This window comes from Engystomops pustulosus, chromosome 10, assembly GCF_040894005.1.
Source record: "Engystomops pustulosus chromosome 10, aEngPut4.maternal, whole genome shotgun sequence".
Taxonomy (NCBI): Eukaryota; Metazoa; Chordata; class Amphibia; order Anura; family Leptodactylidae; genus Engystomops; species Engystomops pustulosus.
Genome location: NC_092420.1, coordinates 44,348,802 through 44,368,056, shown reverse-complemented (window position 1 = coordinate 44,368,056; position 19,255 = coordinate 44,348,802). Strand labels below are relative to the sequence as shown.

Below are 19,255 nucleotides of genomic sequence, written 5' to 3'. Positions count from 1 at the left end.
GTTATTTTGAGTGCACATTCAAAGTCGTAAAAAACTGAGCCCACAAGAACTTTCCACATTTGGAATTTTTTTTACAGCTTCGCAGTACACAGCATATTAAAATATATAACATTACAGGAAAGTAAAATTTGTTATGCACAAAATAAGCCCTCAAACAGCTCTGTACATGGAAAAATGAAAAAGTTATGGATTTTTGAAGTTGGAGAGCGAGAAATGAGCCGAAAAACCCTGCATCCTTAAGGGTTAAACAGCTATTAACACTTGCGTTTTTAAAACATCAATGTTAACGCTTGCTTTAACGCATGTGTTAACATTGCGTTTACAAAACGCAACCGTTAACGCATTGTTAAAAGCTGTTCAATTGGGCAAATCTCTCTTCAGCTGTTGCAATGCGTTTTTAAACACATGCGTTAAACGCTCTGTGTGACCGCACCCTGAAAATGTAGGCTGCTTAATAATGTGACAGACTTCCTAAAGGGGTGTAATTGGGTCCAATGCATTGTGACAAGTACTTTCACTATTTACACTTATTACAAAATATGCAGCCTTACTGAGAAAATTCCTTTGGTTCTGGTTGCCGGCGCCCCCTGGTGGTAGCTGTGTCCCATCTAGAGTTACAGCTGATCTGGCAGAGTCTGTGCACAAGGATTCCCCCTGCTGTTCTGCACTACAGATCACTCCACGGGCTCACAGCTCCTCTCCACCTGTCATCTATCTATCGATCTATCCATCCATCTCATAACTATCTATCTTGTGATTCCGTTGCAATTCCTTACAAAATACCCAGAATGAGATGCAATTAACGACCCCAAAGTAACATACAAAAATACAAAAGTTTATTAGTAAAAGTCATAAAAACAACTAAAAAGGTCCATGTTAATGCACCTAATTTTGTACAATCAACGCATACAAGTAGAGCAAAGCAATGTATTCTCACCTCATCATGATTGGTCAGGCGGACAGTAAAGTGAAAATGTCAGAGGTCTAGAAAAATGCAGGGACGGCAAGCTCCATGCGTACCCTCACTTCGAAGTGACTTCCTCAGGGGTAAGTGGCACTTAAACCTTGGAGTGACGATACACGTGGGGTTTGAATCCCCTGCACCCACCTAGACTTACGCCATGCATGTCAGCCTGACTGACAATGATGCTGTGAGAATACATAGGGGCACATTTACTAAAAACACTGCAGTGTGTACGATGGGCAATGTCCTGTGTAGTGTGCAGGGAGCGCCAGATTCAGGATTTCTGGCGCTCCCTGCACTGCCCCGATAGAGTGCACCAAATTTTTTTGGGGCACTTTTAACATGGGGCGTGTGACAGATCTCTATTGGACTTTGCATGTTAAATCTGGCACACGGTCAGACTGAACACCAGCATGACCCCTAATTTGTGTCACATGAAGATTAGTGCAGCCGCACCACAAAGGATCACATGCGACAAAAATGTGTCTCAGACACTTCTTGATTACATTTGTAAGCAGTTTGCACTAAAAAGAATGTGCAAAGTCCAACAGCAAACTGGCGCATGGCCCCTAGTAAATGTGCCCCACTGTGTCTAGTGGCTGCTACCAGTCAGCTACTTACCTAAACATATAGTTTAATCATCAACTGCTGGAGATTGATGTTATATAAGTGCAAGACATCAAGTGTCTTGATGCAAGTGCAGTCAATCACTGCAGCCCTCAGCAGTGACCTCAACCCTCATGGCCTGTCACCACCATATATACTTGAGTATAAGTAGCACAAAAAATGTGCAGAAAAATCCTAACGCTGCTTATACTCAAAACCTATGAAAAAAAAAAAACCTCTGCACTCACATTTCCGACACCCCATGTGGATCCTCTTCTGTTTTCAACTCCGTCTTCGAGTCCCCATGGCTGTGTTGCACACACCATGACGTCAGCCACTTGGCGACATCACAGTGTGTACGCCGCCATCGGCACACACTATGATGTCAGCAAGCGGCTGACGTCATGGTGTATGCGATAGGACCGCGCTGGAGCTGAAGACCGAAGAGAATCGGTGGGGGCTGAGTTTTTGTGAAGTGAGTACAGAGTTCTTTTTAGGCTGGGCAGCGGGCGGAAGCACTTGCTATATACAGGGGAGGGGCAAGCACTGGCTATATACGAGGGGGCGGGCACTTGCCATATTCTGGGGACTGGCTGGCTATATACTGGGGGCAGGGGGCTATTGGCTGTATATAAGGGCCAGGTGCTGTCTATATACTAGAGGGTAGAGGCTGGGTATATACTGGGGGGCATGTGCTGGCTTGATATATACTGGGTGGAGGCTGTGACCAATGCATTTCCCACCCTAGGCTTATACTTGAGTCAGTCAGCAGGTTCTGCCTGTTTTTGTGTTAAAATTAGGTACCTCAGCTTATACTTGGGTCGGCTTATGCTCGAGTACACACACACACACACACACACACACACACACACACACACACACACACACACACACACACACACACTATACTGAGCTTTATATTTTTATACGGCTGTGAAAACATTATAGCTGAGCTGTGACTGATTGCTATGAACAACATAGACTGTTTTTATAAATGAGGTTGATATGAAAGTTTCAGAGTATGTTATTTTATATACAGGTGTACATGTACATATATATCTATATCTATCTGATGCAATTTCAATCAAGGTAAACACAGCACTTCCTTTTAAAATCTTTTTTTCTTCTTTATTGATGACAAAATTTAAAACATAATAGGCAGGATAAGATTACATCTGACGCGTTTCGAGCTATTGCAGCTCTTAGTCATAGCATGTAAATGTACAAAATGTTTCAGAATTTAAAGGAAGAATCCACCAATCAAAAACATGAGGGGTGTGTACAAGCCAAGCATCACAATACGTTACAGCTGGTGCTGTCTGAATGGATTGCATGTATTGTAGTGTTATACACATCCACATCAAATCAAAACATCATAATATTTCAAGGCAAGAAGAAAACATTAATCTTAGATAATAAATCTGTAAATAACAACTGATATTTGAGAAAATTCAAAGTTATTAGATCTGGGAACAAAGACATGTTGGATACAGGTGCAAATCAATTCATGGTGATACTCCAGAATCACTGTAAACATTCTCTGTAAACATGGAAAAAGTTAACTACATTGCATCCCTACATAGCCAATAGGCCTAAATCTATAAATGATGACTCATTAGAAAAGGAGATATGAACGATAGAACCATGAATGACAGCTGCCAATAAGACACTTTCAATGTTGTGAGATTTGAAAACAAAAATATGCAACTAAAATCATGATGATGTTTTTAGAGTTTCAATAAACATTCAATATGAGTATTCTTCGTGAACGTAGAAAATTTCTAAAAAGAGAAAAAAGCTACCTCACCGTAAACATTTTTGACTGTAAACATACCTCACCGCAAACATTTTTGTAAACATTCGCTGTAAACATGTAGAGGTTTGTTGTATTGTGTTTCTATAAACAATCTCTTTAACACATGTGGAAATTTACTCCATTATTACGGAATGTTCTTCGTGAATAGAGAGAAAATGCTAACTGTCCGTGGACATTCTCTATAAACATACAATCTAAACCTTCACTTTATAAACAAAAGTATGCAGTTACAATCATAATGGTATTTAAGAATCTCTATAAACATTCCCTGTGGGTATTATTTAGAATGTGGAGGGATTGACTACATCTTCGTAAACATACTCTGTGAACATTCACTATAAAACATAGGAAAGTTTGTTATATTAAATTTCTATGAACAATCTCTGTAAGCATAGGGGAATTAACTCCATTTTACATGAAATTCTTTGTGACCGTAGAGAAATTGACCACATCTCCGTAAACAATCACTGTAAACATTGTACTGTAAACATAAGACGATTTGCTATATTGAATCTCTGTAAACAATCTTTATAAACATAGGGGAATTTGCTCCATGTTATCTCTATATGAACGACAAACTTAGGTCCATAAATGGAAATTCATTTGAAATAGAGAATATCCATGTATGAATCTGGATGTCTGTGACCCTTTATAGGTAAGGAAAGTTGGATGTCATTCCATGGATCGATGTGAAGAAGTATATGTAAAATCAACAACGTTCTGTAAATCAATACAAAAACAGATATCCCATTAATAAAAATATGATAAATCTGTTCTGAAGTTTAGACCTTGTGGTGCTCTCGTGCCCAACTTCTCCTATCACCTCCTCTTAAAGGAGAGTGTACCTTTTCGAATCCAAAAAAACGAAAAGAAGATAAATCTCCTTTGTGTATGTTGACAAAATGTCTGGACGCCCCTGACATGTTTTTTTGGAAATCTTTAGTGCTGTCTCGTAAATGTTCCGCAATTCTGACTTTTAATTTGCGTGTGGTAGAACCTACATACATGATGTTGCAAAATATGCACTCTATGATGTAAACAATATAAGTGGAATCACAATTGATGAAAGACTTAATGGGAAATTTCTCCTTTCTATCAAAAGAAAAAAAATGATCATTGCATTTGGCATATGTGCACATATTGCATCTTGTTGTGCCGCATCGGAAAAAACCTAAAATGTTGAGCCAGGAGGTTTTTTTCGGCTGTATGTTGGTGTAAAGACTTGGGGAAAGGATAGCACCCAAGGATTGACCTTTTCTAGATACAAAATTGCATCTGTCTTTTAAGATGACATCCAATTTATCATCCTGATATAAAATGGGTAAATTTTTTTTGACAATGTTAACAATTTGTGGAAAATCCAAACTAAATTGGGTGGAAAAAGTTATTTTAGACTTTTCAAAGTGGGCTCTAGATGTTTTTTGAGTAGATAAGAGAATGTCACGATCTTTCTTATTGGCAATTTCAAAACCTCTGTCTATCATCCATTTGGGATAGTCCCGAGAGGCTAATCTCTGACGTAATGCATTGGCCTGTTGGAGAAACTCCCCTTGGTCAGTGCATGCCCTTTTGAGTCTAGTAAATTCTCCTGCCGGAATAGACTTGATGGTATGTGTAGGGTGATTACTCGATGCATTTAAAATTGTATTTCCTGCTGAGGGTTTTCTATATAGGCTAGTGCCAACTTTGCCTTCTAACGGGTAACCCTTCAAGAGTAAATCAAGAAAGGGTACTTCAACCTCATCCACGTTAAAAGTGAAACTGAGATTAACATTGTTATGATTGAGGTATTTGGCAAAGTCTGGCACGGACGGCACACCTCCAGACCACACAATGAGTATGTCGTCGATGTACCGCCCGTACCAGACAATGCTATCCCTGTAGATATTGTGATGGGAGTAAATGAACTCCTCTTCCCACCATGACATAAAGAGGTTCGCCAATGACGGTGAAAATCGAGCCCCCATTGGCGAACCTCTGGTCTGCAAATAAAAAGTTTCATCAAAAGAAAAATAGTTGTGAGAGAGAAGAAATTTGGTGGCATCTATGATGTATTCGCATAATTCCTCTGAATAATGGCTAGATCTATATAAATGATGGGCCAGCGCAATAATGGCTAGGTCATGAGGTATAGAACTATACAAGGATCTAAAATCACAAGTAACCCACACATACTGTTTTTTCCAGGAGAAATTCTCAAAAACTCTCAAAACCTCTTTGCTGTCTCTCAGATAGCCTGGAAGAGAAATCACTAAAGGTTGCAATAAGGAATCTATCCATTCACACAATTTCTCATTGATTGATCCGATTCCAGAAATGATCGGTCTTAAAGGGGGGGGGGGGGAAGTTCCTTTATGGACTTTCGGCAATCCATGAAAAATTGGTGTGACAGGATTGGTAGGGTACAGATATGTTTGGTGTTTCTCTGGAATTATGCCCAGATTTACACCTTCCTGTATTATGTTTTTAATTTGTTCCAAAAACACAGAAGTGGGATCTATGTCTAATTTTCTGTACGTAAGTGTATCACTGAGTATGTCCATAACCAGAGATCTATAAAGGTCCTTGTCTAAAGCCACAACTTTACCCCCCTTATCCGCCATTTTGATTATTATATAGTCATTATGTCTTAATATGTTTAGGGCGTGTTGTAGACGGGGGGTCAAGTTGTCGGTTTGACAAGAAAGTACGGTATTGGACAAACTCAATAAATCCCTTTCCACTGTAGATTGAAATTGGTCCATAGCTTGGACTCTGGAATTAATAGGGTAGAATTGTTTGTTAGACACTGGCATAGAAACTGTATGGACACCAACATTTCTCTCACCTAAGTTACTCATGCTGTTAAGGTTGAGCAATACACATTGGTCACCAAACTCTAAATTGTTATATTCATTATTACCACAAGTAACAGATTCACATGGATGGATGGATTCATCCTCGATACAATCAAAAAAATGTCGCTTCACTGTGAGTGCTCTAACAAATCTATTGACATCTAGCAGCATGTTAAATAAATCAAACCTTCTGGTGGGTACAAAATTGAGACCCTTCTCCAAAACTTTGACCTGATCACTGGAAAAAATACACGCAGACAAATTCAAAAAACTGGTTTCCATGGGACTGGCAAAGGCTTCAGAAGGCATTAATTGTGCCCTTTCTTTTTGCTCCGCGTTGAATAATCCCTGTTCACTGAAGCGGTACCGCCTGTGTCTCTTGCCGCCTCTGCGCCCCCGTTTTTTGAAGAATTGGAGTAAGATTTGGGACTCTTAGGCCCCCGGGATTTGTCCGAATCTCCTATTGAAGTGTCAGAGTCAAATTCAGATGAACTAAAGGAAACCTTGGCATCACGATGTTTCTTGTATTTCCTTTTGTTTTTATTTTTGTTTTTTAGAATAGAGCGTGGGGTCATAGGTTCGGGTCTTCTTTTCGTATAAATGTGGCCAGTCGAATAATCCTCTGAGTCCCTCAGGAATTTTTTCTTTTTGGTTTCCATGATGGTTTGTTCTGTTTCCATAACTTTGGTTTGAATAGTATTCAGATGTTCTTGAATATCCGGTGTATCTAGAGATTTCTCTAGGGATTCAATTTCTGATTTCAAAGAAATTAATTTGGAAGCTTCTTCATGTACAATAAGTTTAATTAAAGAAATGGAGCAGTCCGAAAGTGTCTTGTCCCATTTCTGGTGAAATTCTTCATTGTAGATTGTTGTTGGTCTTTTATTGATACGGAGACCTCGTGGTATCATTTCTCTTTGAAGGTAAGAGTTTAGAGAATTATGGTCCCACCACGTTCTCAGTTCTTGAAGCATTAACTTTTCCAGATTGAAGAGTTTGTTTCTCAAGTCTAAGTCTTGTGCCATATTGTCAGCGTTCACATTGAAAACCTCCGCTAACTTGCGGTTTCTTTCATTAATGGTTTCTTCAGTGATACGGGTTGCTGAGTTTCCACCCGACTCCATAGTGAACGACAATAGGGGTTCTTAGTATGTCAGTCGTATATTAAACTCCTCTGGTTAGATCTTATCATAGGAATGAAAATTCAAAAACGGAGGGGAGCACGCACTTGGTCCTTGAGTCATCTTAAAAGACGGATGCAATTTTGTATCTAGAAAAGGACAATCCTTGGGTGCTATCCTTTCCCCAAGTCTTTACACCAACATACAGCCGAAAAAAACCTCCTGGCTCAACATTTTAGGTTTTTTCCGATGCGGCACAACAAGATGCAATATGTGCACATATGCCAAATGCAATGATCATTTTTTTTCTTTTGATAGAAAGGAGAAATTTCCCATTAAGTCTTTCATCAATTGTGATTCCACTTATATTGTTTACATCATAGAGTGCATATTTTGCAACATCATGTATGTAGGTTCTACCACACGCAAATTAAAAGTCAGAATTGCGGAACATTTACGAGACAGCACTAAAGATTTCCAAAAAAACATGTCAGGGGCGTCCAGACATTTTGTCAACATACACAAAGGAGATTTATCTTCTTTTCGTTTTTTTGGATTCGAAAAGGTACACTCTCCTTTAAGAGGAGGTGATAGGAGAAAATTATTACTACAGAGAGAAGTGTTCTGGATTTTTAAGTTGGGCACGAGAGCACCACAAGGTCTAAACTTCAGAACAGATTTATCATATTTTTATTAATGGGATATCTGTTTTTGTATTGATTTACAGAACGTTGTTGATTTTACATATACTTCTTCACATCGATCCATGGAATGACATCCAACTTTCCTTACCTATAAAGGGTCACAGACATCCAGATTCATACATGGATATTCTCTATTTCAAATGAATTTCCATTTATGGACCTAAGTTTGTCGTTCATATAGAGATAACATGGAGCAAATTCCCCTATGTTTATAAAGATTGTTTACAGAGATTCAATATAGCAAATCGTCTTGTTTACAGTACAATGTTTACAGTGATTGTTTACGGAGATGTGGTCAATTTCTCTACGGTCACAAAGAATTTCATGTAAAATGGAGTTAATTCCCCTATGCTTACAGAGATTGTTCATAGAAATTTAATATAACAAACTTTCCTATGTTTTATAGTGAATGTTCACTGAGTATGTTTACGAAGATGTAGTCAATCCCTCCACATTCTAAATAATACCCACAGGGAATGTTTATAGAGATTCTTAAATACCATTATGATTGTAACTGCATACTTTTGTTTATAAAGTGAAGGTTTAGATTGTATGTTTATAGAGAATGTCCACGGACAGTTAGCATTTTCTCTCTATTCACGAAGAACATTCCGTAATAATGGAGTAAATTTCCACATGTGTTAAAGAGATTGTTTGTTTATAGAAACACAATACAACAAACCTCTACATGTTTACAGTGAATGTTTACAAAAATGTTTGCGGTGAGGTATGTTTACAGTCAAAAATGTTTACGGTGAGGTAGCTTTTTTCTCTTTTTAGAAATTTTCTACGTTCACGAAGAATACTCATATTGAATGTTTATTGAAACTCTAAAAACATCATCATGATTTTAGTTGCATATTTTTGTTTTCAAATCTCACAACATTGAAAGTGTCTTATTGGCAGCTGTCATTCATGGTTCTATCGTTCATATCTCCTTTTCTAATGAGTCATCATTTATAGATTTAGGCCTATTGGCTATGTAGGGATGCAATGTAGTTAACTTTTTCCATGTTTACAGAGAATGTTTACAGTGATTCTGGAGTATCACCATGAATTGATTTGCACCTGTATCCAACATGTCTTTGTTCCCAGATCTAATAACTTTGAATTTTCTCAAATATCAGTTGTTATTTACAGATTTATTATCTAAGATTAATGTTTTCTTCTTGCCTTGAAATATTATGATGTTTTGATTTGATGTGGATGTGTATAACACTGCAATACATGCAATCCATTCAGACAGCACCAGCTGTAACGTATTGTGATGCTTGGCTTGTACACACCCCTCATGTTTTTGATTGGTGGATTCTTCCTTTAAATTCTGAAACATTTTGTACATTTACATGCTATGACTAAGAGCTGCAATAGCTCGAAACGCGTCAGCTGTAATCTTATCCTGCCTATCATGTTTTAAATTTTGTCATCAATAAAGAAGAAAAAAAGATTTTAAAAGGAAGTGCTGCGTTTACCTTGATTGAAATTGCATCAACACACCTGCAGTCCTGGCAGGCAACGCGAGCACACCGCAAGACGTGTTTATTTTTCACGCCACCACACTCCCCGAATGGCTGAACTTTGGAAATCATTGGAGAGGTGAGCTGCACGACATTTGTTTTTCTATACTGTATCTATATCTATCTATCTATCTAAAATGGAAAAAGTTCAAGTCCGCACAGTAAAGTGACTCCTGAGAAGGAGGGGTGCAATGCCTCCAAGGATTTCGGCTTGGTCCTGGTTTGTAGTCAACTAATGGAAAAGGCAGGCAGCACTCCAAGGTTCAAATCAAACGTGAGTGATTTTTATTGAAACGGGTAGCGACGCTTCGGTGTTGAACACCTTTTCCAATCACTCACGTTTGATTTGAACCTTGGAGTGCTGCCTGCCTTTTCCATTTGTTATCTATCTATCTATCTATCTATCTATCTATCTATCTATCTATCATAATATCTTATTCAAGTATATAGTGACGAGGATTAAAAGGAGAGGAAGCAGTGTCAGGGCTTTGGTAGGTGACACACAGCACCAATGGCAGATTCCTACTGTGCTGGGGATCAGTAAATGCAGGGACTATTTGAGCACAGCAGGCTGAAGGCTGAGCGCTCTGTAGCACCGAGTTGTGCAATAACTGCCTCTGTCAGTGCTGTGTATGTGCCTGGCTAGGCCCCTCCCACATCTGCTTCTGTATGGAGCAGAATAGAGGCTGAACAAGCATCATAATAATTAATAGAAAGGTATCTTTAATTACAGGTAAACGTTACAAATAGATTTTTGAAATATTTTAACCTCTTTGACAGCTTTTTGTAGTAAATTGTTTCGTGCTTGTAAATTGTAAATTGTTTCGTGCTTGTTTCGAATACTTACAGAAGTATTCTTGCCTTTAATTGGACACACCTGCCAAACTAATTAGTACAGGTGTCTGCATACAAGCCGCGCCACAAACTTCTCAGGGGCGTTCAAGTTCAGACAATGTGCCGCATTAATTATAACGACTCAACGGAATGGTGTCACTCTGTTAAAGTTGCCCCCCCCCCCCCCACAAAAAAGTCTGTCCGTCAGACCGTGCGTCAGTAGGCAATAATCTAGTCTAGTCTTATTTTTAAATTATGGAACATTCTCAAAAGAATATAATCTAAATTTATATATTTGCATGACTTTCTGCTAACTTTAACTTTCTTATATTGGAATGTGGCTGCCTGTCTCTAGGTGTTAATGTATTCCACAAATCTGCTATGACATATATTCTACTCATTATTCCATCCACAAGGTTAAAGAGAAACCCATCTTGAGTTTGTACCATTTACAGTAACTTTGTTTTCTACCACACAACCTAATGAAACTATATTGTTGGTTGGTGTCGAGAGCTTTGGTAAAAATCTAGTTAAAATCTTTTATCACCTGCATGACCCACAACTGATGGAGTGTTGCTTTTTACACATTCAGTTTAGTTATTATGTATCATTTGGATCTCTTACCCTATTTTGTGTTCATTATGCCTTACTTGCAGGTAACCCTTCTATCAAACTAAGAAAGCTTGCTCCAGTTGTGCCTAAGCCATCCGTACAACCGAAAATTATCTTGCTTCCTACCTCTACAGACATTCATTCATCCTCAGGAATTGCTCCAAAACCTTTTATACTTCAGCCCCTTACAACATTGCTGCCAAAGCAACAGCCACTTATTACGCTTCAGCCAACGCCACAAGCAGGTAAGGTTAATACTGAACTTGAATAAATGTGGCAAACCGTAACCCTGTGTAGAAAGGGTATTGCCCATTCAGGATTGGGCAAAGTCCATGGCCGTCCCTTGGAGTTGTAGGTAGAATTGGTCTTGGAACATTAAATAATTCTGCTCCAAGACCAAGGAGAGTAAATCCTTGGGAAATTTTCGGGGATTTAGTGTCGTGTTCTGTCAATAGTTATTTGATTGCTTGGAGTCCCTTGTTGCGTTGAATGGACGTATATAGGCTAGTTACGTCCCATGTAATTTGCCTAGCTAAGGGGGTAAGGGAACCTAGTTAATGAATCTGAAGGAGGAATGTGGATGTGTCCAGGAGGAATGACCATGTGTCTCGGATCAGGGGTGTGAGGATTTTTTTCAAGGAATATCGACAGTGGATTTTGGGTAGGATATAAAAAACAGGAATGACTGGATGTGTGTTTGATAGAAAATGGGCCATTGTGGTGAAAATTATGCCCTGGGTGAGATATTGGTCTTTTGTATTCAGAATGTGAGACCTGATCTTATGAGTGGGGTCATTGGACAATTTCTGGTAGATTAGGTGATCGTTTAGCTGGCGTAGGCATTCTTCCACATAGTCCTTTTTATCCATTATTACCAAAGCAACACCTTTGTCGGCGGGCTTGATAATAATTTCCTTACTCTGTAATAATGAGTGGAGGGCCTGTCTGTCCCGAAGATGTTTCTGGGAGTTTTGTACCAACCTCTATTGAGATCATTCCGAATCTGGTCAATGTCCTTAGAGACCATTTGTATGTACGTCTCAATGGCAGGGGGTTGGCATGTACGTGTTCTTGTTTTTAAGACCAAGTTCTTTGATGTCGATTGCTTGATCTGTGATGTCCTTGGTTGTTTTGGGTAGGTTATCAGACTCGTAGAAATGTCCTCTTGAGTCTGATTTTGCAGAAGAACCTCTGGGGGTTCACTTGAAATGTGTCAAATTGGTATATGGGACAGAAAGTCGGTTTATTTGGGCTGGACTCAAGGAGTGGGAGGATATGCTGATGGTAAGAGTTTGGGGGTTAGTCCTACCTGTGAGCGTGTAGACATCGTGGGACTTTCTGTGGTTGAGTTGCCCACTACTCTGCCTCGTCGTCCTCCTCGTGGTCTTGAGCGTCGATCTAAAAAAAATGTGGTTGTCGTTGGAACATAGAATTTTCTGGACCTGAATCCGAGAATGATGATTCTTTTGATGATGAGGTAGGATTCATGTCTCGAGGTGAATTTGTCATGCCATTTGTGTACATGTTTCAATCAAGTCTTCGTTGTCTCTAAGAAATTTGCGTCTTTTAGTTGCCTTTATGAACTTGCGATGCTCACGTGTATATCTCAGAATATACATACCGTATTTTTTTGGACTATAAGATGCACTTTTTAGCAAGAAAAAAAATCTTGCCTGTGTCTTATAGACCGAAGGTCAGGCGGATCAAGCACTGCCAAACCCTCCTGACCTGTGTAATGGAGATCGGGTGATGCCCTGATATAGAGCTGCACCTGATCTCCCAGAGAGGAGAGCCTCCACACTGCTCTCTCCCTCTGCCTACAGGTACAGGACCTGCGGTGATGTCAGAAGCATGTTACATCACTACAGGTCTGATGCTGCCGAGAATGGGGACGTACTTCGCTGGGACAGGGTAAGAAGAAGGGGAGGAAGGGTTCTGTATATGTGCAGTGCTTCCCAGTGTGTTCCTTATATGTGTATAGCAGAGCTGTGCTTGTAATCATGTGTGTAGTACTTCCCAGAGTGTTCCTTATATGTATATATAGTAGTGCTGTGTATTTATGTGTATAGTAGTGCCCGGTCAGTGTGGGTGTATGTTGCAGTGCCCACTGTGTATAGTAGTGCAGAGTGTATGCAGCAGTGGTGAGTGTGTTCCTATTTCTGTTTGTGTGTTTATAGCTGATCTGTGTGTGTAAAGGCATGGATGTAGCAAAGCTGTGTGTGCTGTCCTTAAGTGCGACCAACTGGGATGTTTTGCTTGGTTTAAAATAATATTTTTTCCTTTTTTGAAAGCCTAAATCTGGGGTGTGTCTCATAGTAAGGAGGGTCTTATTGTCCGAAAAATACGGTATACCATATATGCTCTATACAAACTATTTACACACACGCACACAACCACCACTGAAATACAGTTGCACATAAATAAATATATATTTACCCACATTACCTGTACTAAGATATACCCTGGTCTTCATCTTGGTGGCTTCTCACAGATGATGGGGGTTCTTCTCCATCAGTTACAGAACTTTGATAGCCGTGAAGTATTGCTACAGAATTCACCACAAAATGTTTTTGGCTCTGCACAGCACATCGCGAGACGTTGCTTCTAAAAACACCAGTCACCTACAGTTTAATGTCACACAAATAAAATCTCCAAATTTATATATTGCGCCCATTAATTGTTATACAGCATTGATATCCTCATAGTAATATGTTTACTTCCATTCATTAATGTTTAGCAAAGCAGTAACTCTTATTACACACCAGCAGCAATTATCCTCCCACCCCCTTATTGCATACCAGTAGCCATTATTCAACCCACCTCGTTATTATATACTAGTAGCCACCCCCTTGATTTCATATCAATAGACATTATTTCCCCCCACCCGCCCTTATTATACACCAGGAGACATTCCCCCCCCCCTCCTTACTATATACCAGGATCAGGACAGAAAAATAAAATATATATATATACTCCCCCCATCTGCTCTGTTGGCACTGGCTGAGGTCTTCAGTGCTGAAAGTCATGTGCCCGCCTTCCCACGCGCTCCTGCTGCAAAGACTGACAGAATAGGAATTGTCGGTGTGTATCACTTCCTTCTCAGTCCCTGCTTTCAGCTGTATCGGAGGACAGCTCCCATACAGCAGAAAGCTGTAATGGGGAACCCAGCATCTGCACAGATTTTAATCTGTGATGGGCTCAGCCGCAGACGGGCCACACCACCACCAGCTATCCCTGGCGCCCCTCCCCCAGCAGCTATCGCCGGCAACTGGAGGGGCCCGAGCCTCGCAATCATGGGTTGATATACCTCTGCACACTAGATAGATGTGATAGCCACGGCTCAGTCGCAGCCCCCAGACCTTTGACTAGGACAATGGGCCATCTTCTACGCCTAGAAGGTTCTACCATTGCCATTGGGATTCTTAAGTGTAAGAGCAGTGAGACTATTGAACTCTCTGCCACACGAGGTTGTTATGGGGACACTTTGTACATGTTCAAGGCCTGATTGCCTTTCTGGAGACCCAAAATATCACGCTTGGCGATCTCCGTCAGCTCCATTGAGATTAAGGGAGCAGAACGGTCATGCGTGGCTGTCTGCTCCATTACTCTTATGCAGCAAGGGTTCGGTTGGACCCCTCATTCTCACGAGATGTGGGCGTCACAGCATTGAGACCCCCACTGATCAACAAGTTAGGCCCTATCTCGTGGAAGAGCCTAACTGGTCTTCATGGGAATCCACTTTAATTATTAAAGGTTGGAATTGATTGACTATAGTATTTTTCCAGCCATTTTCATTCAAAACTATTCATGGTATCATAGTATATAAACTATGATATTTTGAATATTTTGACACACATTTACCATTTCTAAATCCATTTCACAATCTCCTTCCATTTGAGTTCAAGCAATTTTAATTTAAAAAAAGCCAATTGTATTTTGAGGCAGATAACCAACTCTAATCCAAAAAACATTGCATAGACATTTAAACTGTTCATAACAAGAAACACATCTTTTATCTCAGTGCTCAAGTGCAGTACCCTTTAGGTCTCCTCCACACATTGCATGTTACCAGGAAGTTGTAGCGCAGAGAATCATCTGCAAAATACAGTACAAGACAAGTAGATGGGATCTAAACAATTCCCATCCACAACAATCCACACAAAAATCCACAGGAATTTCTGGATAGTTGGTCAGTTTATTGCCTCAGCAGAAATGTAAATTCCACAGGTATGCCACTATGTGTGCAGTTTAGTGTTAATGTTCTTGTTTCATCATGAGCCAATGGCAGTGAAAAGGTGATGTCTAAGCAGTTGACTGTTTGTAAATGTAAGGTCCACTTGATTTTGTAACTTTATTTTACAGGTCAGCAAGTTCTTCTAACCACCTCTGCTGTTGTACAGCTCTCTACCCCTGGGATAGTAGCCTCACAGCCTGTACTTGCAGTTAGTGGGGCACCTCCTCCCCACTCCACACCACCTATTACCCTGCAAAGTTCACCTGTCAATTCACTTCCACCAACATCGATCCAGACTGCTGATTGTACGGCTGATGTAAGTACAGAATTGTGTGTCTATATTAACACATGTGGAATTACATACTTGTACAAGTCTGAAACCACTGAAAATATGTCTTATAATCTAGGTTCTTCAAAGTAGACCGCTTTTGCTTTGATTACTGCGTTGCACACTCTTGACATTCTCATGATGAGCTTCAAGAGGTAGTCACCTGAAATGGTTTTCCAACAGTCTTGAGGAGTTACCAGAGATTCTTGGCACTTGTTGGCCCTTTTGCTGAGCTGGAGACTCTGGTCCATCTCACCCAAACCATCTCGATTGGTTTCAGGTCTGTGTAGCCCAGGTCATCTGGCGTCAGGGGCGGACTGGGAATTTAAAATGGCCCTGGAAAAAACTATAAAAGTGGCCCCATTTTATGGGCGGAGTCAAAACAAGTAGGTGTCGTCAGATAATGTGGGTGGGGTTATAACAGACAAATTGTTGGTAGATGGCCTTAATGCAAAACAAGAACATCTTTTGCTAGTAAGTGAATCTAATGTGCAAAGAATGTGACCTGTCGATCAGTAAATGATGCAAACACACAACCCAATCAGCCTTATATAACTTTCCCCTGTTCCATACATGTGCAATTCGGAGAAAGAGTAGATTGATACTGCCTCCTATGTACAGGAATATAACTACTATAATACTGCCCCCTATGTACAAGAATATAACTACTACAATACTGCTCCCTATGTACAGGAATATAACTACTATAATACTGCCCCCTATGTACAAGATTATAACGACTATAATACTGCCCCCTATGTACAAGAATATAACTACTATAATACTGCTCCCTATGTACAAGAATATAACTACTATAATACTGCCCCTATGTACAGGAATATAACTACTATAATACTGCCCCCTATGTACAAGATTATAACTACTATAATACTGCCCCCTATGTACAAGAATATAACTACTATAATACTGCTCCCTATGTACAAGAATATAACTACTATAATACTGCCCCCTATGTACAGGAATATAACTACTATAATACTGCCCCCTATGTACAGGAATATAACTACTATAATACTGCCCCCTATGTACAGGGATATAACTACTATAATACTGCCCCCTATGTACAAGAATATAACTACTATAATACTGCCCCCTATGTACAGGAATATAACTACTATAATACTGCCCCCTATGTACAGGAATATAACTACTATAATACTGCCCCCTATGTACAGGAATATAACTGCTATAATACTGCCCCTATGTACAAGAATATAACTACTATAACACTGCCCCCTATGTACAGGAATATAACTACTATAATACTGCCCCCTATATACAGGAATATAACTACTATAATACTGCCCCCTATGTACAGGAATATAACTACTATAATACTGCCCCTATGTACAAGAATATAACTACTATAATACTGCCCCCTATGTACAAGAATATAATTACTATAATACTGCTCCCTATGTACATGAATATAACTACTATAATACTGCCCCCTATGTACAAGAATATAACTACTATAATACTGCCCCTATGTACAGGAATATAACTACTATAATACTGCCCCCTATGTACAAGATTATAACTACTATAATACTGCCCCCTATTTACAGGGATATAACTACTTTAATAAGACATATATACACAGAATCGAACACAGAAAAAATCCGTATTTATCATATACAGCTACAGAAAACACATGAGATCCTCACCTATTGCATCCAGTGACATCAGGTGACGTGTCCTCGGATTGTTCTCGTTCCTCATCTTCTCCATTAGTTCCACCATCTCCTTGTCTCTTCCTCCAGGTACACAGCTTTCCTGCAGAGTTTACCACACAGACGTCTTATGTTCTGCACTTTCCCATTGTCCCTTCTTCTGCTACCACCAATACTGTGCCCTAAATACTGTAATAGAGCCCCCTGAAATATTAGTACCACACAAATAGTGCCCCATAATGTAACACACTGTAATGGTAAGGATAATTTTTTTCTTCTTTCTCTCCTTTAAACCCCTTAACCGCCCCACCACGCCACCCCAGTATGGATAGAGCTCCTACTATGACCCAGTCATAAAATTAATGCCCCCAGCCTGCCTCAGAAAAAGAATCAATGCCCCCAGCCTACCCCAGACATAGAATTAATGGCCCCAGCCATAGAATTAATGGTCCCAGCCTACCCCAGACATAGAATTAATGGCCCCAGCCTACCCCAGACATAGAATTAATGGCCCCAGCCTACCCCAGACATAGAATTAATGACCCCAGCCTACCCCAGACATAGAATTAATGGCCCCAGCCTACCCCAGACATAGAATTAATGACCCCAGCCTACCCCAGACATAGAATTAATGGCCCCAGCCTACCCCAGACATAGAATTAATGGATTAATGGCCCTAGCCTACCCCAGAAATAGAATTCATGGCCCCAGCTTACCCCGGACATAGAATTTATGCCCCCAGCCTACCCCAGACATAGAATTAATGGCCCCAGCCTACTCCAGAAATAGAATTATGACCCTAGCCTACCCCAAACATAGAATTAATGATCCCAGCCTGCCCCAGACATTGAATAATGTGCCCAGCCCGCCCCAGAAATAGAATTAATGGCCCCAGCCTACCCCGGACATTGAATTTATGCCCCCAGTCTACCCCAGACATTGAATAATGTGCCCAGCCCGCCCCAGACATATAATTAATGCCCCATGCTTGCCCGACATAGAATAATGTGCCCAGCCCGCCCCAGAAATATAATTAATGCCCCCTGTCTGCCCCAGACATATAATTAATACCCCCTGCAAGCCCCAGACATGGGATAATGCCCCGCCCCAGACATGTAATTAATGCCCCCTGCCAGCCCCAGATATAGAATAATGTCCCCCCCTGCCCCAGACATATAATTAATGCCCCTGCCTGCCCCAGACATAGAATAATGCACCCCCCCACCCCAGACATATAATTGATGCCCCCTGCCAGCCCCATATATAGAATAATGTTCCCCCCGCCCCAGACATATAATTGATGCCCCCTGCCAGCCCCAGACATAGAATAATGCCCCCCCCCCCGCCCCAGACATATAATTAATGCCCCTGCCTGCCCCAGATATCAATAATGCCCCCCCCCAGACATATAATTAATGTCCCTGCCTGCCCCAGATATCAGTAATGCCCCCTGCCAGCCCCAGATATCAGTAATGCCCCCTGCCAGCCACAGATATCAATAATGCCCCCTGCCAGCCCAATATATCAATAATGCTCCCTACCCATACATAGAATTTATGCCGTCTGCCAGCTCCACATAGATAGAATAATGCCCCCCATTCTATCATTCAAAAAAAAAACAAAAAAACATAATACTCACCTCTGGCGCAGGTTCCATCCTGTCTTCCCTCGGTCTTCGCCGGTAGCTTGGTGTAGAGGCGCGGGATAGTGACGTCACTGCTCCGCGCCTCCACACCAAGCCGCGGAGCTGCAGGGAGGGCCGGACAGCTGACATGTGGTGAGTGTCAGCCTCCTCCAGGCTACACAGGTCGCGCAATGACGTCAATTGCGCGACCTGTGTAGCTGCGGGTATACACAGACGCAGAAGCAGCGGTGCTGCGCTGCGTCTGTGTAGCGATTAATAGTACCTGCATCGTACGATCGTACGATGCAGGTACTATAGGTCAAATCAAAAGTTGAAAGGGGGGAGTACGGACCGGCCCCGGACC

General features: G+C 40.7%; 1 protein-coding gene across 2 annotated transcripts in view; it reads left to right on the top strand.

Moving 5' to 3' along the window:
• Positions 1 to 19,255, top strand: part of ATF6 (activating transcription factor 6) — a 274,539-nt gene that overhangs the window by 52,370 nt on the left and 202,914 nt on the right. For both annotated transcript variants that reach the window (XM_072128529.1, XM_072128530.1), the window contains 2 exons: positions 11,056 to 11,256; positions 15,374 to 15,561. In XM_072128529.1, coding sequence (XP_071984630.1) covers positions 11,056 to 11,256; positions 15,374 to 15,561 — 389 coding nt within the window. The remainder of the gene's footprint in view (positions 1 to 11,055; positions 11,257 to 15,373; positions 15,562 to 19,255) is intronic.